At 56.5% G+C, this 24,668-nt stretch overlaps 1 protein-coding gene across 2 annotated transcripts; it reads right to left on the bottom strand.

Annotated features, from left to right (window-relative positions):
- Positions 1-178: 178 nt before the first annotated feature.
- On the bottom strand, positions 179-22,897 carry MLLT6 (MLLT6, PHD finger containing). Of its 2 annotated transcripts, none has more exons than XM_069543290.1 (20): positions 22,443-22,897; positions 21,138-21,217; positions 20,605-20,659; positions 20,244-20,353; positions 19,195-19,298; positions 18,845-18,938; positions 16,230-16,403; positions 15,230-15,325; positions 12,528-12,747; positions 11,380-11,994; positions 10,744-10,925; positions 10,402-10,510; positions 9,143-9,209; positions 8,798-8,943; positions 8,118-8,315; positions 7,926-8,014; positions 6,464-6,813; positions 5,972-6,062; positions 4,430-4,786; positions 179-4,034 (listed from the first exon to the last, which is right to left on the bottom strand). In XM_069543290.1, exons 1-20 carry the CDS (start codon positions 22,549-22,551, stop codon positions 3,972-3,974), a joined length of 3,309 nt encoding a protein of 1,102 aa, XP_069399391.1. In that variant the 5' UTR covers positions 22,552-22,897; the 3' UTR covers positions 179-3,971. The 2 variants fall into 2 exon arrangements, with proteins under 2 accessions (XP_069399391.1, XP_069399392.1); XM_069543291.1 differs by having other exon boundaries at positions 179-4,013.
- Between the last annotated feature and the right edge of the window lie 1,771 nt (positions 22,898-24,668).

Raw genomic sequence — 24,668 nt, 5'->3', positions numbered from 1 at the left:
ATTTTCAATACGCAACCTGGGTATTTTGTGCATTTTGGTCTGTGAAGTACTATTCCAAATACTTAAGGAAATGTTAGTAGACCATCTGCCCACCCCCACCTCCATCCCCTCCCAAGGCTCCCACAGTTGGCCCTCCACCTCTCTTTCCCTTCAGTAAAGCCAGACAAACCAGTCTCTCTTTTTTTTTTTGTAAAACATTCTTTTATTAAAAGAACAAGTGCTGTTTACGAACTGCCCTTCGTACAAATAACATCCGTTATACAAAGATACAAGATCCGGGTTATGCACAATTCCAGGCTTGGAGGTGGCAGGGAGGGGCATTGCCTTTTGGGTTGAGGATATAAAGGAGGCTTTACAAAGAATGTAAAAGGAGCTCCTGGGTTTGCAAACTGTGGCTTCCCCTCCCTGCTCCCCTAGGAAGGGTCTGCTACATTGAGAAAGGCTGGGGTGCAAAGAGGGGGACAGGCTGGGAGCCAGGGTTTGGGGCTTCAGTCCCGCCACCGAAGTCCCAAGTTGGGCTGAAGGACGTGAACAAAGGGTGATGAAGGCACCCCTCAGTCACCAGCTTTTCAGTAGATCAAGTCAAAGGGACTGGGAGCCAGACACACCTTTAATCTGGACTAATGTTATTGGAGGAAGCCAGGGTACTGTGCCCCATTTTCCTACAGTTTCCCAATTGAAGTGACCGAAAGCCCTGCCAGGCACCTCTCCCCAGGAAACTGGGTTAAAGGAGAACTGGGAGCAAGCTGCCTACCCTTAACTCTGCTGACCACACACCAAGGAAGATGCTGGCAGGCAGAGCCCGTGGCTACATTTCCAGTTTGGGAAAAGGCAGCGTGGAGATCACCCTTTCTCAGAGCTGGCTCTCTCTCTTTCCCAGACTCTGGCTCCCCTCACTGTCGAGGCCCTTCCTAGAAGTACTTCCCTAGAACTCAGGACAGGAATGGGCAGGTGTGCTCTCATCAGCCTCAAGGTAAGGGCACCTGGAGGCAGCAATAGACCTAGGAATCTGAAGGGAAAACACACACACATCGGAAAAACTAGACAAGAAAAGGCAACCTTTAAAGTGTCATTGTCTCTGGAGAGGATCCTTCAGCTCTGAGCTAAGACAGTCAGTGCTTCACAGATACCCCCCACCCTGGGCACAGCCCTGCACTCACACCGCACACCACACACACAGGGACAGACGGACAGCCACACGGAGGCAGTGCAGTGGGGCAGGAGAGCCAGGACCAGGAGGCCAGGGTCCTGAGGACTGGTCGCGGCTCTGCCCCTGAGCCCCTGCCCCCGCCTCCTAGGCTTGGAGCTATCACCTGTGGGGCAAGGAGCTGGCTCGCAGGATCCTAAAGACAGGTCCCTTCCAGCTCTGACATTCATGCACTCGTGAAGCCAGACAGCGGCTCTGCAGGCACACCACACTCACACCTCCACACTGAAAGGGATGACTTACTGAGCTCCACTCTGCAGTTTCAAACTCCACTTCCGCCCTGCAAACCACATCCTTCCTTTCCCCTAGACAGAGCCACCTATAAATCTGCATCCTTTCCTACTCCCCGTTCAAATTCATCCTAGAAAAAGGGACTGAGGCTAGGAGCAGATGGTTGGGGCTCAAGAGCCATGCCCTTTGCACTGGGACCCTGCTCTGTCCAGAAGCCCTCTAGACCTTTCTTATTATAAAGCCTGCCACCCACCCCGAAAGAGGAAACGCACCACCTCTCTCATGTCCCCCTGCCCCAAACTGAAGGACAGCACCAATCCATATGCAGCCTGGGGCCCTTCTTCAAATCTAACCTGCCTACCCACCACTGCACCCCAGCCTGGGGAAAATCAGAAAACAGACTCTTGGAGATGAGAACCCCAGACTTTAGGGTGCTGGAGGGAAGGGGACGTCTTGTTCCAGGACCTCTCACTCTCTGCCACGGCAGCCTTGGGGTAAATCAACTTCCTTCACTGTCCAGAACAGAAGCTGACTTTGGTTCTAAGTGGGTCGGCCTTGGGCAAGAGCGTGGGTGTGAATGAGCAACTCTTCTAAGAATCTCTGAAGGTTATTTTTCTTTTCAGTGGTTTGGGGGCAGGGAGATAGCTTAATAGATGAAGATGAATAAAATGCTGACTTCTATCATTCCTTTCTAACTGATATTTAGCATTAATAAAAAGTGAGTATTTCTGAGGTCATCACAACTGCCTCCCCCCTCCCCCCAAGCCCTTGCAAGTGCCTAAGAAGTTGCCTCTGAAGGATTCCCACCCACCCCCTCCATTATCAGCTCCCTAACATCTTACAAAGTCTTATCAACAGGAATATTAATATTATTTTCAGTATCAGAAAAAAACCAGTTGAGCAGCACAGGCAAAAATATATCTGCACTACGTTTCTGTCATTGCCAAAAATATACACATCTTTTCTTTATTAAAAAAAAAAATGAAACAAACCCAACAACAACAGAAACCCAAACAGAAACACACACACGCACACGAGTCCACACATGCAAAGAGACTGACTAAACGTGGGCATCAGGAAGCTGGCCACGCTCCGCCCGGCTCCCACCGCAGTGCACCGACACACACTTGCTCCAGCCTCACCCCTCTCCTGGCTGCCCCGGCAGCCCTTAGCCTTGGCCACCAAAGGCTCTGGGCAGGTGGGGACTCTAAGGTGAGACTTGCCCACTGCACCCTGGGGAAATAGCTGGTGGGTGAAGGGACAGTTGTTAGGTCAATTTAAGCTTAAGTCTCCCCTGGCTGGTGGGGGTGAGGAGGGGTAGGATGCAGCGGGGCCAGGCTGGCTGATTCTGGGAGACGGTTTTCACTAGAAGTGGTACTTTACCCCCCTCGCCTTGTCCTCTGATCCCTGGGGCACCCCCTGTGCCAGGGAGGCAGGACCAGCTATCAGTGGTGGAAGGGGAGCGCTACGGGGGCACTGAGACCATGTGGAGTCTGGGGGAGGAAAGGCAGGATATCACCCTGATTTGAAGCCCCCAGCCCCCAGTTACTCTCCAATACTGGAGTACGGTTCTGGTTTTTGTTAACCATTTGGGCCCCAGAAAGGGACCAAAGTTGGTGAGGTGAGAGGGTGCAGACAAGAGCTAGGAGCGCCCCTCTGGTACTGCCTCATCAGAGCACTGCTCCTGTCCCTGCCCTCGGCTGCCTGGGGACCAGGGGGAGACAGACAGAAACACACAGACAAACACACACACACACAGTGCACAGGCATACCCACACACGCTCTCTGAGTCAGGCAGCTCTATCTCCCCACCCTCGGCACTCCTAAATCCAATAGTGCAAACAAGGGGCAGGGTACCAAGGGGGCTGGGCCACCCACCCCTGCCCTCCCCCAGCCCATCACTGGGTCCCACCCCCCGGGAGGTAGGGAGGCCTGGGCCAAATTTGATGCCATCCTGCCCCTTCGTCGGCCCCCTAGTTTGTGGGCTTTTACAAGCACAGCTTGTGACCCTTGTTGGGGGCAGGGGAAGGAGCCCAGCAAGAAACAGTCCAAAGGAGCCCTCTTACCATCTGCCCAAGTTGGGTAGAAAATGGTCAAGTAGGGTCACCCCTTCTTCCATAGAAGACTTCCACACAGGGGCAGGCCCAGGGCCTAGTCCCCACTTCTCCCACTCAAGTGCTGATCCATTTTATGCGGGGGTTTAACCAACCCCCCACTTATGCCATGGCCCACTTTGCTCTCTAGGGAACCCTGAAACATTCACTGAGAGTGGAGGCTCCTAGGCGGGCTTGGAGCCTGTCCTCCTTCCGAGCCCCTCATTAAGGGGCCAGTGCAGAGGCGGGGGCAGGGGGCAGATGGAAAGGGCTCCCCTCTGGGTCTCAGTCCGCGGCACCGGGAGCAACCCCAACTCCCCAGGCCTCAGCACGTGCTCCAGGGCTCTCCAGTGTTGGGGTGCAGATGCCCGCTGCAGGCTGGGACCCTCAGACCAGGATCTGCCCCTCAGCTTGTGGGGTCTAAAGGAGCGTGGGTGGATTTAGCCTTTTTCCTGGTTGGCTGAGGCTCCTTTGTCAGCAGTCTGGAAAAAGAGGAAGGGAGACTGGGGATTGGGGAGGTATCTGGTCCGATCACCCAGTTGAGAATAGCTTCCTGGGTCAAGAAAGCTGATGATGGGTGCAATAAGGGCCTGGGCTTTGACGGCTGTGCAACAGGGTCAACTTCCGTGTATGTGTGTGTCTGTTGGGAGAGTTGCCCTGCATAGGGCGCCTAGTTAAGCAGGCATGTGCCGGCCAGGGGTCCCCCGGGCTCTGGCTCTTTGCCCTCGGAAGGAGGGATGCCTTTCTTGAAATGGCTCACCCAGAGCATCATCTTTTTCTAAATGGTCCAATCAAAGAGGAGACAGCCTTCTCTAATGGGTCTCTCCAGAAGAAGGGAGACAGGACGGTCCCTCTGCCCCATTCCCAGCCCCTTCCCTAAGCCAGACCTCTTACTCACCCCTCCTTTAGGGCCACTGGCACTGCTGTCCGCCCCTGACAGGCTGAGGAAAGGGTTAGTCTGGGCAGTGAGGACTGGAGGCCCGCCTGCTGCTGCTACTGCTGCGGCTGCAGCTGCTGCGGCCATGAGACTTGTGTTGTTGCTGAGCGAGGGCGCCACCAGGGCTCCGGCGGGCAGCAGAGGTGGGGCAGATGCTGTGGGCAGCAGGCCAGGGGTGCCCGCGGACAACAGCGGGGTGGAGCTTCCGGCCAGCAGGCTGGCCATGGGCAGCTGGGAGCCCCCGGCCATCTGCAGCCGCTGCAGCTCCCGCTTCTGCTGGATCTGCTGGATCATCTGGTAGACAACAGTCTGGTGTTCCTGCAAGGGGGCCAGATGGCTTACTGGCCAGTGGTCCCCAGGGTCATCTTACCCTGATTGGCCTGGGCCCCATCCCATCTCACTAGTACCATGAGGCAAGAGACCTGGGAGACAGTCAAGGTTCCATCTCTAACTCCCCACTCTGGGGCTCAGCCTCCCCATCTGGACAAGAAAGTGGTTGCACACCATCAGTGTTTGTCAGATGGGGTACCACCAGTCAAGTGCAGCAGGTTTAACATCCCTCCCCCACCCCCACTAAATCAACTCCTCAGTCGTTATGACAAACACAGATGTCCCCAAGGGTGGCATGACCCCAAGTTGAGAAACACTGAATGAGGTTAATAGTTTTCAACTTCTCGATTTTTTTTTCACTTAAGATTCATTTACTTTTGCTTTGAATAGACAAAGCATTCTCAAGTGTTCCAAAACCCAAAACAATTTTTCAAGGCTTAAGAAATCTTGCTATCTTATTCCTGCTACCATCTGGTCTCTGTAGGTAACCAGTTGAGCTAGTTTACTGTATATCTTTCTCATGTTTCTTTATATAAAAATGAGTGCTTTTCTATTTTTTTCAACTCTCTCCTTTTTACTTTTGTTTTTATCTTTTGGCTGCATCGCACGGCATGTGGGATTTTAGTTCCCTGACCAGGAATTGAACCTGTGCCTTCTGCACTGGCAGCAGAGAGTCTTAACCACTGGACCACCAGTGAAGTCCCAACAACTCTCTCCTTTCTAGAAGGAAGAATTCCTTTTCTCCCAGGAACTCTTAGAACTCAACACACAAGAAAGACCTAAAAGGGCTGCTCTGGTTGAGGACGTGTCTGTCACCTGCTCAGCCACCTCTCCATGCAGACCTCAAGGTTCCCCACTGAAGAGCCTTGGGGCTGGGACTGGAAATGCTCAGTAACTGAGGGCTCACCTCCCTCCAGATCCTCTTGCTGGGATGTGATCTAGGGCCACTGTAGCATTCCTTCCCCAGCACCCAGGGGCCCCCAAGAGGAACCCTTATGCCGTTTGTCCTCACATGATCCATAGGGGCCAGGCCCCATTCCCACAGGGGCAGTCTCACCTTCCCAGCCTGGGGGCTCCCTTCCCAGCCTGTGGCAGTCCTCCCTGGGCCGGCCCAGACCCTCCGGCCCAGACCCTCTGAGACCTTTCTGGCAGAGCTAGGGGGAGGGGCATTACCGGGGTCAGCTGTGGTGAGGCCAGGAGCTGCTGGAGCTGCTGCAGCTGCTGTTCCTGCTGCTGCAGGAGGTGTCGCTGCTGCTCGGTGAGGCTGAAGCAGGGGGACAAAACACAGACCATGGGAAGGGACAGGGAAACACTCCTCCCTGCCCCCCTAAGTTCCCACTCTCCCTCAGGCCCAGGTGGAGAGAGAAACAGACTGAGCTCCGAGAGGATGGTGGGAGGAGACACATGAGATGGGAAAACTTCCCCAGAGGGAGACCTCAGCTAGGGCACAAGGAATAAACAGACGACTTTTGTCCCTGAAGAGCTACCTTCCAGAGGGCTCTCAGGTCTACATCTAAGGAGAAGCTGGGGCCAAGAGGCAACTGGATTCTAGACCCCGTAAGACAGGAGGAGAGCTTCCCTTCTGAGGGACGTGGGTGTTTGTAGGGGGAGTCCCTCCCAGAGCCAGCCTCCCCATCCCCTTCCCCAGGCTGAGCTCTCCCTCACCTGTTGAGACAACCTGGCAGCTGCAGCGTGGGGGCCCCGCCAGCCTGGCTCAAGCCTGCAGGGTTGGGGGCGGCAGCCCCATTCAACCCCCCCAGAAGCCCATTGAGGGGCAGGGCCCCACTGCCCGCCAGCCCCCCCAACAGCCCCTCAGCCATGGGCATAGCCCCCAGCCCCGCTGCCCCGGGTGCCCGGCCCAGCCCATTCTGTGGCTGAGGCGGGAGCGGGGCAGGGCCCCCAGGCAGGGCCAGGGGCAGAGTAGCAGGGCTCTGCTGGAGCAGGGGCAGCGGTGGGGGCGTGCTGTGGAAGGACAGCGACGAGCTGCTGCGGCTCGGGCAGCCTGAGTGTGGGTCCTGGGGAGGGAGGGGGAAGGGAGGGGTCAGAGGGGCAGGGGGCCAGCGTGACCTTTCTGGCCCCCGGCCCAGCACCCACCAGCATTTTCACATGGTCACCCCGACTTTACTCCCAAGCAAAGCCACCCAGGAGGAAGAAGCAATGCCCAAGGATAAAGGCTAAGAATCCAAACAGTCTTCACAAATCACTTCCTGGGGCCCCAGCACCCACCATGATGCCCGTTTAACACTGAAGAGTGAAGGTGGTATAGTGACCAGTGAATCAGACCCAAGGTTCAGTGCTTGACCTGTACTAACTTGCTACTGCTGTTTATGGGTGAAACCACTGGGTCTGAGACAGGCTCAGTAACTCTGCAGGCAGTTGAACTGAAAGACGGGCTCAAATCCCATGCCCACAATTTAACGGCTTTGGTGGCTCTTCTGTTTCAGTTTCGACATTCATAACCCGGGGGTAATAGGAGAACCTAGTCCAAAAACTCCTTGTGAGGACTAAACACACCAACGCTTGAAAAGTCTCAGGCCAGGACATGACAAAGGGCAAGGATGCAATTAATGATTGTATTATTATTATTGCCCAAGTCACACAGTAAGTGGTAGGGAGAACAAGAACCCACTTTGTTTAATTTCAATAATAACCACAGCATAATAATGGCAACAAACCACCACCAATTACACAGGATTGTTTTCTGTGTGGCTAAAATAAATTGTAATGAACTCTTCACAAACACTTTTCAGAGTTGCCTTCCCTAACCACCTTACATCCAGAGAAAGGTGGACGTACATCCACCCACCCTCCATTCTTTCTCATACCCCTCAAATGATTTCCATCTTAGCACTTTTCTCTACTTGTAATTATTGATTTTCTTGAATTGAGCCTGTCTCCAAGAGTGTCCGATTTGCTCACTGCTTGCTTAGTCAGTGACTGGACTTAAGTAGGCACCTCCTAATTATCACTTATTTAGTAAAGGAATGAATGGGTCGTAGACCAAATTACTCAATCACTTCACTGCCCAGCCTCCAACAGCCCAGCAAGGTGGAAATGCGACTAGGAGGCCCTTGAACCTCCCCGCTCCAGCCCTCCCCCGCCCCGTGCCCCTCCCCATGGTGCCCACCTCGGAAGACGTGGACAGCGAGTTGTCCAGGCCCAGACTGTTCTTCCCCGGAGGGCTTTTGCTGGTGCTCAAGGAATCGCTGCTGCCGGCTGAGGAAGGGGGATCAGGGAAGGAGCTCAGCAGCTGGAGTCCGGGCCAGTTCCGACCGCAGAGCGGAGGCCCCCATTCCCGGCCTGGGTGGGGGCCCCTTACCTTGGGGAGGCAGGCCATAGGGCCCAGGGACAGGGCCATTGGTGGCAGGCAGAGCAGCAGGCAGGGCGGCGAACGGCACAGAGAGTTGCACGTTGAGAATCTGCAGTCGCTCCTTCTTGGCCGTAAGGCTCAGGATCTGCTCCTGAAGCCGCTGGTTTTCCTTCTGCAGCGCGTGCAGCGCCTTCAGCATCTCCACGACTGCAAACAGAGGGCCAGAGCGCCTGAGCCCCGCGGCCTGGGAAGGCGGGGCGAAGGCTGGGGCGGGGCCAGGTGACCAGGGGCGGGGCCTGGCAAAGGAAACCGGACTGAGACCTAGCAGAGAAGGTTCCGGTTAGCCAGGGACTCAGGTGAGTCCTGGGGAGCCAGAGGTGTGAGGACCACAGGTGGGGCCTAAGGCTCGGGGTGGAAGCCCAGTGCTTGGAGGGAAGGGGCGGTCGGAAGTTGGGGCTTAGTTAGATCAGGGCCACGAGGTCGTGAGGGCCAAAAGCGGGGCTTAGAGGGGGCGGGGCCTGGATCAGGTCCCAGCGAGGGTTACAGGCTAGGCCTGGGGTGGGCCACCGTTAAGGCAGGGGCGGGGCCGCAGGAGGAACCTTAAAAGACCTTTGGAGACCTCGGAGAGAAAGGTGTCCGAGTCAGGGGGTCCTAAGACAGCCACCCAGCCCCATGTCACCCCTTCTCACTGTTGACGCCGGCCTCGCCGTCTCCCTGCTTCTCCAGCAGCTGCTCCATGTTAGTTGTCCCCGGGGCCGCTGGATCTAACTGGCCGCCCCCGCAGGGTGCGGACGCCGTCTGGTCGAAGAGTGCCGGGAGGCTGCTGATTGGGGACCTGCAGTCACAACGGAAAACCGGCTCAGACTCACCTCACTCCCCAACTCCAGCCTCCCTGCCTCGCGAGTTTCAGTTATCTGCTCTGGATTCCAACCCTCTCCGCGCGCCTGCCTTTCCGCACCGCACCGCCCCCCACCTTCTACAATCCCTCCGCCGAGCTCCCGCTCTGCCCCCCAAGCCGCCTCCCTCTCCCTCACATGGAAGACAGACTCTCCTGGGGTGAGGTCCCCCGACATCGGAAGCTGCAGTCCTCCAGGTCTGGCTCTTGGAAGGAGAAGGGAGGCAGGGATCAGTGAGGAAGAGGTACAGTCGGCCCCAAAGTCCCTGCCTGGGAAGTGGGTACAGAATCTGGGACCTTACCGCCGACCTCCTTCCCCAGGATCTCCCAACCCCCAGACAGGCAGGTCTACTTCTTGGGAGCCCTGGTTTGAAAACCCAGCCCCTGGAGAGGCAAAATCATGAAATTTCTTCCTCCTCCTCTAGGCAGAAAGGCCCCTGCCTCCTTGCCACTTTCAGCTTCTCCTCCCAACTTTTTTTTTTCCTGGAAAATTTATAACTTCATAGTCATAGAGACTTGGGGCCTAGACAGTCCTGAGTTGAACTTGGATACTTGCTATGTGACCGCGGGGCTTAAAACTAACCTCTCCGAACTGATTGTTATGAATAAGGTAATAAATGTGAAGTGTTAAGCTGAACAGTTTAGCTGCCATGAACAGTTTAGCTGCCATGTAGCAAGCCTTTAATTACTGTAGCTATTATAATTTTATATGACTTTTATATTAATACACTCACAATTAGACCGCAAAACCCTATGTTGAGCCACAAAATTCCAATTTGGGTTTTGGAAAATAGTCATCTACTCTGTAGGGTTGGTTTTGGAGTCAGATTCGCCCCTTTAAGGCTTACCTGAAATGGCAAGCCCTGCCCCTCAACCAGCCAGGTGGTACCTCTGCACCAATCAGCTCTCTAGGGCTGTGTTCACTGTTCTTGGAGGGAGGCGTGCTTGCGATCCGCCCCCTTAACTCCTGAATACCCAGAGAGCCGGCTGCCCAACTAGTGGGATCTCTATAATCGCCAATCCCAAGAACTCACTAAGAGGCCAACAGGGAGCTTTGCTTCAGTGGTAGAACTAGTCTTGGAGCCAAGGAGCCAGAATTTCAGCTGCTGCTCCACCTTTGCCTACTTCAGCAGCCTTGAGCAAGCCATTCATCTCTCTTGCCTTTGGCTTTTGTGAGATGTAGCAGTAATTCTTCCTGGTCATGCCCCACCACCTCAAGGGGTTTCGATGTGAAAGAATGTACCCTGGTTTGTTACACGTGGAATGTTTTTTGCAGGGTCAGCAATGGCCAGAGGGTGGGGGATAGCCAGAAAGCCCTCCAGTCCTTTCTGGGGTGACAAGCAGGTGACAGGGTGCCCCTTTGTGAAGAAAGGGGAACAGGGTCAGAGACTCACGTACCTGTGTGGCTGCTCTCGGCTTGGGTGAGGAGGGGGTTAACGGCACCCATGGGGGTTCCAAAGATGTGGGTAGAAGGGAGGCTAAAGGTAGAGCCAGCCAGAGAAAACACCTGAGGGAAAGGAGGTAGAGTCCAGCCTGGTGGTTATTCCTGGACCTAGAGCACAACTGTGGGCACCGGGGTGGAGGGGACCAGGTGTGCTGGGGAGGAGAGAGGACCAGAAAGAGGGAGGCGTTCTGGTGGTGATCAAGCCCAATCTCTCAAATTCCCATGGGAAGCTGGGGTCCTCGGCAGGCTGTCCCCCACCTGCCCAGGGGTGGAGGCGCCCAGGAGCAAGGCCTCACCTGAGTGGTGGAGATAGAAGCAGAGGAGGAAGGGAGGGTGCTGGTGAATGGGGAGCGGCTGAGGCGGGGCAGGGCCGAGGTCCCTGGGGGCCCCAGGAGGCTGGAGGAGAGGGGGGTGCTGCAGACAGCCCGCAGCATTCCACCACCGTGAGAGATGGGGTCCTTATTACTGGTGTAGATGCCTACAGGCACAAGAAGGACACAGAGGGAAGCTTAGTCACCTCTCCTCTGCCCCCTCCTCAGTCAGGTGGCTGGAGCAGCCACTCCCCAAGGCCAACACTCCCCTGGATCTTGCCACACACCAGTCTCACCCTCCAGCTGCAAAGATGTCTCTTCTTGCCCTAGTGACATCTACTTGCCAAGCCTGCTTATTCTACTACCCTGCTCAAGCGTGAAGAATTCCCAGTTTTTCTAATTCCCCAACCCAAACTTGGTGAAGTCCTGTTGGCAATCTCTCCCACCACAACCATGCAGGAGATGGGTATGGGGGAATGTCTCAAAGGTGACTGTCACCTCCATCCTTTGTCTTCTGGAGGAGTTTCTGGCACACTTCCTTCTAACTGCATGTTTATGCCTCTGTCCCCTCACTAGACTGGCTGGGCCCTAAGACACCCTTGGTCCCCAAGGGTCACTAACCTGCCCCCAGCAGGGGGGACTCCAGGCTCAGGCTGGGCAGGCTCCCCGAAGGCCCAAAGGTACGGGAAGCCAGACCACCCAGACCAGAGCTGACAAGGGAACCTCCGGAGAAGGGTGAGGCAGCAGTGGCGGTGAAGCCAGCCAGCTGGGCACCCGGCAGGGAGGGAAGGGCTGGGCCCCCAGGGCCCTCCTTGTTGCGGCTGCCCTTGGGACGGCCTGGCCCGTGTCGGCTCCTTTTGCTGGCTTTGTGCTTCTTCTCCTTCAGGCCTGTCTCAGGGGTCTCCTCAGCGGGCACAGGGGTGGCACTCAGTGTGGGCATCCGCTTGTGGGTGCCTCCAGAGCCCCCGGACCCTGAGACATGGGGAGACTTATACTCCCCAGGGGATGGGGCCCGGGCCCGGCCTGAGCTGGAAGTGGTGGTGGAGAAGCGCATGATGGGCCCGAAGCCAGAGAAGACCACCTTCTGTTCAAAGAGGTCAGCCTTGGGGGGCTCAGGAGCTGAGGGAGAGGGAGGGGCTGAAGGCGGGGGTGCAGTGGGCTTGGAGTACTTGTCTTCTTCTGGCTGCTCCAGCTTGGGGAATGTGGAGAAGTCAGGGGAGCTCTGCAGGGACGAAACTGCAGAGAGGGATACGGAATTACAGCTGGACCCCAGAGCCCCTGCCTCCCTCCTGCTCCCAGTGTGTACTAGTGGAGAGAGCTCTGGTCTGGTCTGGGTTTCCTGTCCCAGCTCTGCCACTGTCTCTGTGTCCTGGGACCAGTGTATCCCCACCCTCCAGCTTTTCCCACCTGTGACAAAGTAGAAGAATAGCTCCCACCCTACTGACCTCACTGGATGACTACAGAGATTACAGGAGATTAGTGCCAGTGCTTTAAAAATGGTACTCGACAGCATCAGCGCAGGGAATAATGAATACATTATGGGGGTTGGAGAGGTGGGCCCCGAGGGAGATGGGAGGGGAGTTCCACCCTGAGAGAGGAGGGAGTATTGAGGAGTCACTGGCTGGGGATTCCCACCCTACCAGGCAATTTAAGAAGCAAATGAGATGCAAACCAGTATGCAAAGGGCCTTGCTAGAAAAGCTCACGGCCAAAGACTGTCCCATTCCCACCTCCTCCCCAGCTCCCACATCCTGGGGTGCCCATGCTCACCTGTAGGCTGGAAGGGTCCCCCAGATGAGGAGGAAGAGGAAGAGGAAGAAGAAGAGGAGGCGGAGGTGAAGCAGCTCACACTTTTCCCACTGCTCAGCTTCTTCCCCTTGTGACTCAGGCTATGGCTGGAAGACTTTTTCCCCTTGGAGTCCCTGCTGCCTTCAGAAGTCTCTTGAGTGCTGGCCTCGTGGTGGGAGGAGGAGGAAGCCGAGGAGGAGACCTGAGGGAGGAAGGAGAGAAGAAGGCTGGAGCCAGCTCTGGGGGTCTGGGCTCACCCTGACTTGGGGGTGGAGCCCCGAGGACAGGGGACCTAGGGCTCTACTGGGAGAGCTCAGAGTTAGCTTCAGGAAGGACTATGGGGCAAGGAGATGGTGGTGGGAGCTCCTAGACCAGGGAGACGGAGAGGCAGCTCTGTAACTTCTAGGGGTGAAGAGTTGGGAGCTCTGAGCCCAAGAAGCTGTCTGTCCTTTGCCTCATGCAAGGGAGAGATGAAAACGGTCCCAGAGTCTGTTCAAAAGTATGTATCTGCTCAGTCATTCAGTTTAGAAACACTTAGGCCTAAGAGGGCTGGACTTGTGCTGGGAAGTGGTGCGTGCAGGGAAGAGGGACTCCAGGAAGAATGGGCCACCCTGGCCCCATTCTTGGACTCTCCAGTCCCTGCCACTTCTTCCCTGCTCACCCCCCAGCTGCAGCCACCTGGCTGACACTCCCCTCCCTGGCTACTCCACGCCCTTTCCAAACAACCTGAGCCTCCATGCCAAGCCCTCTGCCCAGACAGCCCAGCCTCCCTCTTCCTGGGAAGCATCTCTTCCTTCAAAATCCGGCTCAAAAGCCCCCTCTTCCGTGAAGTCACCCGATAGCTACCTGTGGTGGAACAAATCATTCTGTCCTCTATTTCCTGGGTGCCCTGTACCCACCCACATCAGCCATGTCAATAGTTGCCACATTGTATTGAGAGATTGTCCCCCATGTCTGGGGGCGGCAGCAGTGGCTGGAAGAGTAGGGGCTCTGTGAACCTAGGGTCTACAACCGTGTATGTTGTGTGGTCTCCACCTCACCGAGCTTCAGGGTTCTTCTGGGGCTAATTATCCCTATTTGGAGAGTTATGAGGAACATAATGGCAGATACATAGTATGGGGTTGATGATGATGGTTCTGATGGCACGGCTGCTAGCAATACACTGCAGAGAGTGTCCTGCAGTGGCTGAGAACAGGCCTTCAAGCCAGACTGCCTGAGTGTGAATCTTGACTCCACCATTCCCTAACAGTGTATTTTAGGCAAATTATTTAACTTCTCTGTGCCTCAGTGTCTTCATTTATTAAATGGGGTTAATAAAATGCCTACTTCATTGGATTATTTTGAGGATTAAATGAGCACATCCCCACACATGCCCACCATCCCCCTGTTCCAGAAGGGAGCCTGGCATGTGGTGAGTCAGGACTTTGTAGTAACAGTCAGGGATGGCTTCTCCTCCTGGTGGAGACCAGGTATCCAGTACATGAACAAATGCCAGAGGGAGGTCAGAGAGGAGGATGAGCCACCCTGCGCTGCCCCTTCCTGGGCGGAGCCCTCGGCTCTGTCTTTTTCTTTGTTCTTTTCCACAGCTGGAGTTCTGAAGGGAGCCAGATGTGGTTCTGAGAGCAAAGGAGGAGAGGGCCCAGGGGGAGGGGTGGCTGAAATGCTGGGGTGGGTGGAGGGGGATGGGCAGAAGGCTCCAACATGTCCAAAGGGAAGTCCAACCACTGGGGTCACTCCGAGATCTCTGGCCCACTACTTCCGCCTGCCTGCAGACCCCAGGGAGAGATCAGAGGGCAAGGACAAGCTTTTCCAGGTGAGCCCTGGGCAGCAGGGAAGGGAGAGGGTTACTGGGACAGTTGCCACAGCAACATCACCCTGGAAACCTGATACCTGAGTCTCCTGCTAAGATGCCCAGAGCCTTGGCAACCTCCTGAGGCTGGTGGAGGTGAACGGGCAATCATGGCGACAGGAGGAAGCCGTGTCTCCAGGCCCCTGTTCTCCTTCCGGGGGTGAGGGGAGAACTGGCTGGAAGGAGGGGCAGGGAGGGCTGCTCTGGCTTGGATTAGCAACTCCCTGGCCTTGGGTAGGGCCTGCCGGTTGTTTATCCAGATGGTGCCCATTTCTAGAGTCAGGCCTGTCATGCCATGCCCCTACTGGGAAAGTGGGATGACTAGGGGTCTCAGGGTATGGTCAATGGGTCTGCCCTGCAAGCCACCATGGGCCACACTTTCAGTCCCTCCAACCTGCATAGAGTGGGCTTTCGGTTAGGCGACCAGGCTCTGAGTAGCCTCCTGGTATGTGTGTGGTGGGCTGGAGAGTGAGGGGGGTCCTCTGCCTCTCTCTGGAGAAATGGGCCCCAGAGACTCGGAGAACCACCATGAGTACTGTATCTGCAGACAGGAACCCAGTGCTGAGGCCCTCTGTCTGGGCAGTGGCAGATGTGAACATCTGGCAGCCTGCAGGAAGGGTGGTGCCCCCCAACCCCCACCCCTCCTGGTTAGTCAGTGACTAGTGGGGCTGAGGAGCAGAGGCTCCTCCTGGTCTAGAACAAGAGTAGTGTGGGGTGTGGAGCAGTCATATGAACGTGAAATTGCAAGGGTTCCCAGGGCTGCACGCCCCAACCCTTCACTCTGTGCCTCCCTCCCACTGCCCTGGCTGCCCCTCCTGGGTGTAAGCAGTGGTACCTTGTCAGCAGTGGGGACCACAGGTGGGGTGAGGATGCTGGGTGACTCAGGCCGCTTCTTGTGCTTCTGTTTAAGGCGTTCTTTGTCCTTTCGGCTCTGGGGAGGAAGAAGGGACCAGACACTGATGCTGGGAAAGTCTTGGTGAGGATAAACGTGGCACATGCATGTGGGGAGTGGGGTCTCTCAGGCGCAAGGCTCTGTGGGTGCCATCGCCCCCTGAGGAGGGACTGGGGGACTTTGGCTGGACAGGAGTGGCCCCAGCAGGCTCCTCTGAGCCAACAGCCCCTCCCCCCCATCCTCCGGTATGTTGTGCTGTGCTAAGCTCGAGTGGTGTCTGACTCTTTGTGACCCCATGGACTGTAGCCTGCCAGGCTCCTCTGTCCATGGGGATTCTCCAGGCCAGAATACTGGAGTGGGTTGCCATGCCCTCCTCCAAGGGATCTTCCCAACCCAGCAATCGAACCCAGGTCTCCCACGTTGCATGCAGATTTTTTACCATCTAAGCCACCAGGGAAGCCCATCCTCACTGCCTGCTAAAAATAACCTATCCCATTATCATGCCAGTGACACAGAACGCCTCACATGGAGGCACACACCTGTAAGGGTGTCCACTTGGGACACGGAGCTGTGCAGGGGGACAGGAGCCAGGCACACTGTGACGTTCAGCCGCTGGGGACGCAGGCATGTGCACCCCAAACTGACACACGGCTAGACATGTGCACATGTACAGGGCTGTGTGTTGGGGTCTCTGGGGAGACTGTCATGTCATAGGAACAACACAGAGGAACCACACAGATACAAACAGCCCCAGGGAAGCCAGGCCTTCAGCTTACCCTCTGTGACCCTCACAGGTCACTTCCTCAGCACCCCCTTGGTCCTCAGTGGCCTCAGAGGAAGGAAGGGGGCAGGCACTATCGCCTCTGGGATACCCATGGTGGCTTCGTGCAAGAAGCAGGTGTTTGTGAATGTGGGCAGGAAGGGCAGGGAAGAAGACTCTTACCTTCTTCTGGCCCCTCTCATGGTGGGAAGGGTGCTTCTCCTGCTGGGCAGATGGGGAGGCCGACCTGCTCCTCCGGCCAGCAATAAAGCCGCTGCTGCCGCCCCCTGCGCTACCCCCTCCTCCTCCTGCTCCTCCGCTGCCGCCCCCGCCCCCGCTGGAGTGCCGGGATGTCTTCTGTGGAGAGAATTGAGAGGAACTGCCACACCCTCCGTAGCTTAGAGAAAGGTTCTTGAAGATCAGGTGATCCTGGGGGTCAGCACCCCCCACCCCACCCTGCCTGTCACAAGGGGACCCTGTGTCCTTAATGATACTCTGCTCAACAGAGTGCATTCCCTGGGCCTGAAATCCTACAGTCTGCCCAGCTGGCTTATCCAGGGCACAGATTCAGCAACTGAGGCCCTGAAGAGGTGGGGAATCTCCACCCCAGCCAGATACCAGGCATGGATGGAGGTGGGCCTCGGCCTGTGTCTCTCTCTCCACCACCTCTTTCCATGGTGCCCCCTTGGCCCCTCTCAGGCGCTCGACCTCGGCCCACCTCAACCTCCTTCCCTGGGGTGGAGGATGTGCAGTGTGGCTCTCATGGGAGCCCCTGCTCACTATACCCCATCCTTCCCTCCAGACACTATGCTCCAGCCATCACCCCTTCTCTTCTTTTCCTGGCCCTCCACCAAACTGCAGTTCCTTTTGTCCCAAAGGATCTGCTGCCCTTAAGAACAGGGCAAGGAAATATCCATAAGCAGCACCTAAAAAACCCCTGTGCTACCATTCCTCCCAGCCAGTGCTTTGGACTCCCTAGTGCCTGGTCTGATGGCTTCACCAGTTCTAGACTTAGAGCTGTTCTTTCTAAGATCACCCACAAACTCCCAACTGTCAAATTCAAGGACTAGTTTCAGGCCTCATCTGACCCAGTGGCTCCCCAGCAGTGGGCATCATTCCTACTCTGCTAAGCTCTAAACTCCCCATTTCATGGTTCTCTTCATACCTGAGCCCCCAACCCCTAGCCTTATACACCTGGGGCTGCCACACCTATGGGGGCCTGAAATCTGAACACAGCCACCAAATCTAAACACCTCCACTTGACACCTGCTATATTCCAAACCAAGCTCCCTACCTTGTCTTAGTGTTGTGTTAGTCGTCCAGTCGTGTCCGACTCTTTGAGACCCCATGGACTATAGCCCGCCAGGCTCCTCTGTCCATGGAATTCTCTAGGCAAGAATACTGGAGTGGGTTGCCGTTCCCTTCTCCAGGGGATCTTCTTGACCCAGGGACCGAACCTGGATCTCCTGCATTGCAACTGGATTCTTTACCACCTGAGCCACAAGGGAAGCCCCCAAGTTGATATCAAACCCTGAACCAAGGTGACCTTATGACGTATCCAAACCAGGACACTTTTGAAAATGAAAGGAGGAGCTATTAATAATTACACCAAGGCAACAGGCACAAACTGGGACTCTCTGGGGCAGACCAGGATGTATGCTGGAAGTCCACTCCACTGCCTGAGGAGCTCAAGCCCCATCTATGCAGCATCAAGAGCCAGGATCCTATGTGCCACCCTAAACTCCTCCTTCTCAGCCACCCCCACATGTAGGCAAGTCTGTCTAGAAATAATTCTAGAATCCAGCCTCATCCCTCCATCCCACCCTCTCTTGCAGCTGTCTCCCAGTCGCCAGCCTCAGCCCTTTGGATCTAGCTTCACAGTGGCTGCCAGTGTAATCTTCCTAAAAAACAAATCTGATCATGTTACCCTCTTGCTTACAAGCAGCCTCACAAGCCTGTGGCCTGGGGGTGAGGTCCAAGCTGCTTTCCCAGTCAGGCCACAGCATACCTAGCCAGGACACTCCACCGCTTCTGAAACATGCAGGTCTCTCCACCAACATGGGTTAGCACCCCTTTTCCCACCTCTCCGTGGGCCCCTGAACCTGAGGCAGAAGCAAGTCCAGCTCTGGCCCTGCCTGAGCTTTTTCACCTCATCTCTTGCCTTGTCCCTACCAAACATCCTGTTCTGTTGCTTATGAATGGTCTCTCTTATCTTGGTGCTTTATCCATGCCAATCCCTCTGCCTGAGATTCCCGTCTTTCTTGGTAGGCTCCTGAGGACCTTCAGACTGTTTTTTTTTTTTTTTCTAAATTCCACATACCAACTGTGAGATAAGTCACATAACCTTAGTGGGTCTTAGCTTACTCATCCGTAAAATGGGTAAATGCAGTACACCTAGTTCTTAGGGAGGACTGCAAGAGCACGCACACCCATGTGCACACGCGCACATGCACAAACACACACACGTAAAGAGATTAGTTCAGAGGCTGGGGCACGGTAAGCCCCACAAATGTTGGCTCTAATTGTTGGCTCAGCTTAAATGCTGCCTCTTTCTTGAAGCCTCCTGGACTCTGATAGGCAGGGTCTGAGCTCTGTCTTCTAGGATGGACTGCTTGGCTCAACTCTGATTCACACCCCTCAGGCTGTACTTAAAATTATTCCTCATCCAATGGTGAGTTCCTCCAGGGCAGGGACATAGTGCCTTCCTCCCCTGTCTGTCCTCCCAGCTCCAGGCACCCTAGAGTCCACACCCTCTAAACCATGGCTGACCAACCCACTCACGCCCAGATGAAACTCACCATCTTGCTGAAGTGGTATTTGCAATAGCCACAGTACTTGACATTGTCAACCTCCAGTACTTCTTCCTCACACAGCAGGCCTGCCATTTGGGCACTAATCAAGAGAGGTCAGCCTGAGAAGGATGTGGTCCCAAACCAGACCAGCCACTTCCCCTGCACCCTCCAAGACCCCTGCTGGGGCAAAGCCAGCACCACCCAAGGGAAGTACTGCCATCATCTCCAAAGAGACAGCAGCTAGGATGAACCCATTTGGCAGCCATCCATGGCAAATCTCAGGAGAAGGTTGGGACAGCTGGCCAGGGATCCCAGAGAACCCTAAGGAGTGGATGCAGGGACAGCAGGGGTCTCACCAGGTGACATGGAAAGCTTGTCGACATCCATGGCGGTTACAGGTCATGCAGGCTCCTGAAGCCGCCTTGCTCTCCCGGCCCTGCTCCTCACAGATGTAACATGTCTGCAGGACACAGGGTAATCGTCCCCTCCTCTCTTCTACTTGAGGGATCCTTTGGCCTCCCTGCTCAATTCCATCCTCTCCCCACAATCCTACATCAGACTATCCAATAGCACTTTCTATGATGATGGAAATGTTCTAGACTGCATGGTCCGATACAGGACTCATGAACTACATGGGTTATTGAGCCCTGGAAAAGTGGCTAGTGTGACTGAGGAACTGAATTTTAAATTGTATTTAACTAACTTACATAGCCATATGTGGCAAGTAGTTGCTACACTGGATAGTGCAGTCCTTGGATGGTGAGTCCTCTGAGACCAGAGACTGTGTCTGCCTTCCTCCCCAGTGAGCTCAGCCCCACCTCTGGGCCTCTGCACATACTGTTCCTTCCACCTAGAACCTGGCACTCTCCCCACTTCTCAAGGCTGGCTCCTTCTCATCCCCCAGGCCTCAACCAAAATGTCTTTCCTTGACTGCTTTATCTAAAATAAACTCTCCCCCTAGCCCCTGCTGCCCTCGTGCCTGGTATTCTTTATTTTAGTATCTTATTGTTTTCTTCACCGCACTTACCACACACTGCATGTACTTTGCCTGTTTACTGATATCTATAGTCGTCGCACACAGGAGTGGGGGCAGGGAACACATCTGTCTTGATCAATACTAGACACTGTGTGTCCAGCATCTTGCCCCGGTTCTTATACATAGTAGACCCTCAGTAAAATGTGCTCAGTAAATGAATAAGTGAACTGCTCCCTAAGATCTACCCTCAGGCAGGACTGCAAAGGAGCCTGCTATTTCACTTGAGCATGGGCATGAGTCTGTCAGTGGGAGGTGCCCACTCACCTCCTGAGTTCCCTGAAAGTGTAGGTTGGAGAGAAGGCTGGAGAAGGACCCAAGAATGGCTGGGGAGGAAGGGGACTGGCATGGGGCACAGCAGGGGCCGCTGACCTTGTTGAAGCGATCATGAGGCACGTACTGCAGCACGATGGGTTCCATGGTGAGCACGTTAGCAAACTGCACCTCAGGGATGTAGAGGGCACACACCACGTGGGCCCAGCCTGGGGCGGTGTGGGGCCAGCCTCAGCTGCGATGGCCAGCCAGAGACCCTGACCCCTCACAACCCCATACTGCGGATGGTCCCCTCCTCCATGGCCTTCCCATGAGACTCCACTGCCAGCCAGGGAAGGGAAGGGAAACCAGCCTCTGCATTCCACCCCTGCCCATGGACTGCTCCTGCCTTCCCAGACCCTGCTCAGGGGGTCTATCTGACCTCAACAGGTGACGCCATAGGGCTCAGCAGCCCCCTCACCTCCATTGTCGGTCCTCTTCAATGCCCCGTCTTTGTGTGGGCACAGCTCACACCTCTGCCAATACAAGGGGGCACAGGGATTTGCGGGATGGGCTTTTCCAAAAGGGGGGGGTCTACTGAGCTGAGCCCTCCCTGAATACATTCAGAGGGCCCCAGGATGTAATGATTAGATGTCTAAGGAGGAACTGGTGGGGATACAGAGAAAACAGGTTGACCATGAGTGACAGTTGTCGAAGATGGGGGAGCCTCATCAACAGAAGAGTTATCCTATTCCCTCTACTTTTGTATAGGTTGGAAACTTTCCATGATAAAAAGCTCAAACAAACAAAAAAACAAAAACAGAAGGCCCAGTTGCCTGTGGGGGGCAGAGTGAGGGCTAAGCAGAAGGAGAGATGGGGTTGGTGATAGAGGTGTGCAGGAAACAGGAAGTCCTGTGTGACACTCCCACCCCAGCCTCAGCCTCAGAGCCCCCTAGCTCACTGGGGAGGGGATGCTCAGATGTTTCTGAGAGGAGAGGGAAGTTTCAAACTCACCACCCTGGCTGCTCGCTCCTGAGATTCACATTTCCGGCAGAACCAGGGTCCTGTTGGCACCTGGACGATGCCATAGCAAGCTGGGGGTGAGGGAGGAGAATCACCAAGCAAATCTGTCACCAGTGGCTTTTCCCAGAGTAACTAGGGTAGGGGGTGACTCTAACAAACCAGAGCCAGTTCCAGCCGGGGGTGCTGCTCCCTGTCTGGGGGTCACTCACAAGACAGCAGGACCGCAAGGAATGCCCAACAGCACACGCCCAGCTTTCAACCACATAACCAAGCACTCCACGCAGAGGTGGGAAGTCTGAGACCTTGACTTTAAACTTCTAGAAGATCCCACCCTGCCCCAATGCCCTTTCTGTACCCAGCTTTCTGGTTCCCAGCTCTTGCCAGGACCAGTCCTCATCCTCAGTAACGGAGAATATTAGAGGAACAACATTTAGGATAGTCAAACACGTTTTGTTGTTATGGGGGGGGGGGGTGCATTTCTTAAAGGGCCAGTAATGGAAGAGGCGGGTAAGTCGAGGGTCTAAGGGACCTCATCTTCTGCTTCTAATTGTAATAGGACAGGTCAAAAGTCAAGGCCGAGGGCAGGTGCACTGCAGGTAACCAATAGAGTGGCGGGAAGAGCCGACAGCGACAGGATTCAGGGCTGTCCCAGGAAGGGGGGGCCCAGCTGGCTGTGCCAGACAGGCGGGAGATGCCAGCCTGCGCCCTCGGCAAGATTCCTCAAGGAGTTAACTCCGAACCATGTGCTGCTGGGGGAAACTCCAAACCTCCCTCTACTCGATTCCCGGCCCCCTGCGCAACCTCTCTCTATCCGTAGCTCTTCCCGGGAGGATTTTAGGAGTCCCCTCTCCCCTGGGACCCTTCTCTTCCCTTCTCAATTCCGCTCCTCCCAGTATCCGGAAGCAAGAGGGGAGGATGACCCCCCCTTGACCTCTCCCTCCCAGAGCCGGGACCAAAATAACCGGGCGGGAGGGGACACCTCGCAGGTAAACATTCTCCTAGCAGCCCCGACACCGGCGGTGTGGGGCGCGGAGAGTGCACTCATTACCCTCTAGACTGTCCCCAAACTCCCTCAACTTGGGGTGGGGGGCGCGGGGCTGGAACAATAGGCAAGAAAACAATGCCTGACCCGGTCCTCCAGGACCGGGCGGGGGGAGCCCCCCGACGCCTCCCTTCTCTTCAGGTGGGGTGGGGGAGGGGCGCCCGAGCTCCAGGAGGTCTCGAGAGGGCGCGGCCGGGGGCGCCCTGCGCACGCCGCCCCCAGAGTCCCGCCGCCCCCCACGGCCACCCCCGTACCTTGGTGGACAGCCACGCTGCACGCGTGCCCATCACAGTAGACCAGCGGGTTCTCGGCCCAGCCCCTCTCGTCCGAACATACGCAGCAGCCTCCTACCATCTCCTTCATACTCCCATGAGCTCCCTCCGGGGCTGGGGTGGGGGCCCGGCCGGCGGGGGTCGGGGGTCAGGGGGGGAGGGAGGGAGCGGGGGGCCGCGCGCCTCCTCGCTCCCTCCTCCTCCTCCTCCGCCGCCGCCGCTTCTTTTCTTTGCCTCCTCCTTCCTCCTCCTCGGCGTCCTCCTCCTCCTCCTCCTCGCTCGCTCTGTCTGGCCGCCCCCCCCGCCGTGCTCTCGCCCTCATGCCCCGACGGGCCCACCCCCCCCGCAACAATGAGACCCGCGCGCCGGGCTCGCCCCCTCCGCACCGCGCGCCCAGCTACCAGGGCCGCCCGGCCTCCGCGCAGCCCGGGCCCGGCGGGGGAGGCGCCGAGTGGCACATCGCGGGCGCTCGCCCGCCCCGCGCCGCCCGCTCACGCGCCGCCCCCCCGGCCCCCCTGCCCGGCCGCGGCAGCCATGGCCGCGCGCCTCCGCTCGCTCGCTCCCGGCCCGCCCGCCGCCCGCCGCCGGGTAAAGTCTTAGGTTCAGGGAACAAAGCCTGGCTTGGTAGGGAGCTTTTCGCTCGCTTGCTCCGCGCTCATTTTCCCTCTTTCTTCTTCCTCTGGCTCTCGGTTGGCGCTCCGGAGCCCTCCATCTGCCGGTCCTTCGGTCTCGGCCCCGGGTCTCCGATTCGCCAGCCCCTTCTGCCCAGGTCTTCCTCTCTGCGACTGTTCAACCCCAAGGAAACTTGGAGATGGAGATCAGGGGAAGGGGCGCTAGAAGGAGCGCGAGCTACGTGGGCTCCTCACCCCTTGGTGTCCGGGGTGGGGGGGCTTTTGGGATGGTCGTTCAATGGCTGTTTTCTCGGAAGCCTGTCTGGAGAACAGACACACGCAGACATTTCTTCATTTCATTCTTCAAATATTTATTGAATGCCTACTATGTGCAATCGTTGGGATAGAGCAATGAACAAACGGGCATGCCTGCCCTCGAGGAGCTTCCGGTTCAGCCCACAGATATACACGCTCGCACAGGGACTCAGGGCCCTCGGAAGCACAGCGAGGCACCCACAAATACACACACTCACTCAGCCTCATACAGCCACACTACCCCACCTTTCCAGAGGGGCACAGACCCCAGGTCCAGCCCCTCAGGCTCGCTTAGAGACCCAAGCGAGTTAGGGAGCCACTGCTGCGGAAGTGCTCGCGAACAACCCAGTTACACTTGAACTCGATGCACGTACCAAACACACAACATAAATTAACGCACAACGCCCCCAAAGGATTAAAGTCCCAGGAATTGGGTCTGGGAAAGAAGTGAAGGGGAGTCAGTCCGAAGGCTTCATCCGCGAGACCGCTGTGGGCAAGGGGGAGGAAACTTGCCCCCCCCTACTTCCTAAAGGGGGGTGAGTGGACGCCCGCAGAGACCAAAGGTCACACTCCCGCAGCGAGAGATGGGGTGGCGGAGGGGAAAAGGCAGTCCTGATGGCTTCAGCGACACTTCAAAGACGTCGGGGCCGAGAACGCTTCCTGCGGGGGAGGGGCAGACGGAGAGGAGAGGGGGAAACCGGCAGGAGGACTAAGGGTGGAGGAGGCTGCCCCCGCTTCAGCGCAGGCCCCCTGGCCGACTCTTCCGCTGGGACCGCCTCCTTTTCACCAGCACCTGTTCAACCGGAACATCAAGGGGCCGGGGCCCGCCATCACCCCTCCCTTCGCGTCTATTTAGTACTTTTCATCCGGGAAGGGGGGTGAATCCTCGCCCAGGAGTGGGGAGTAGGGCGGGGGAGAACTTGTCCTTGACCTGGTCTGTGGCGTCAGGGATTTAGTCCCTTAATCCGGACGAGGCTGAGTTTGGGGAGGTCGGGGAAGCTGAGTTCTAGGCTGCAGTCCCCACCTCCCCTTGCTCCTGCAGGGACACGGGAATCCGGAGGGCTGCCAGGACGTAGAGGCTCTGTCTAAATGGGCGGGGAGGGGGTTGGGGGAGGCCTGTCTCTGCAGCTTCCGTGTCTGGGGGACGGGGCCAAGAATCAGGGTATTATTGGGGACCGGTCCGGGGGTCGCGATCCCCGCGAGGACTGCTATGCGCCGGCATCTTCATCTGCCTTGTGAACTTCGCTCATACGAAAAGTTAAAACAAGACACAGACGAGAAG

Source organism: Ovis canadensis, chromosome 11, assembly GCF_042477335.2.
Source record: "Ovis canadensis isolate MfBH-ARS-UI-01 breed Bighorn chromosome 11, ARS-UI_OviCan_v2, whole genome shotgun sequence".
Classification (NCBI taxonomy): domain Eukaryota; kingdom Metazoa; phylum Chordata; class Mammalia; order Artiodactyla; family Bovidae; genus Ovis; species Ovis canadensis.
Note: the sequence above shows the minus strand (reverse complement) of the source record. Positions and strands in the feature narration are given on the sequence as shown.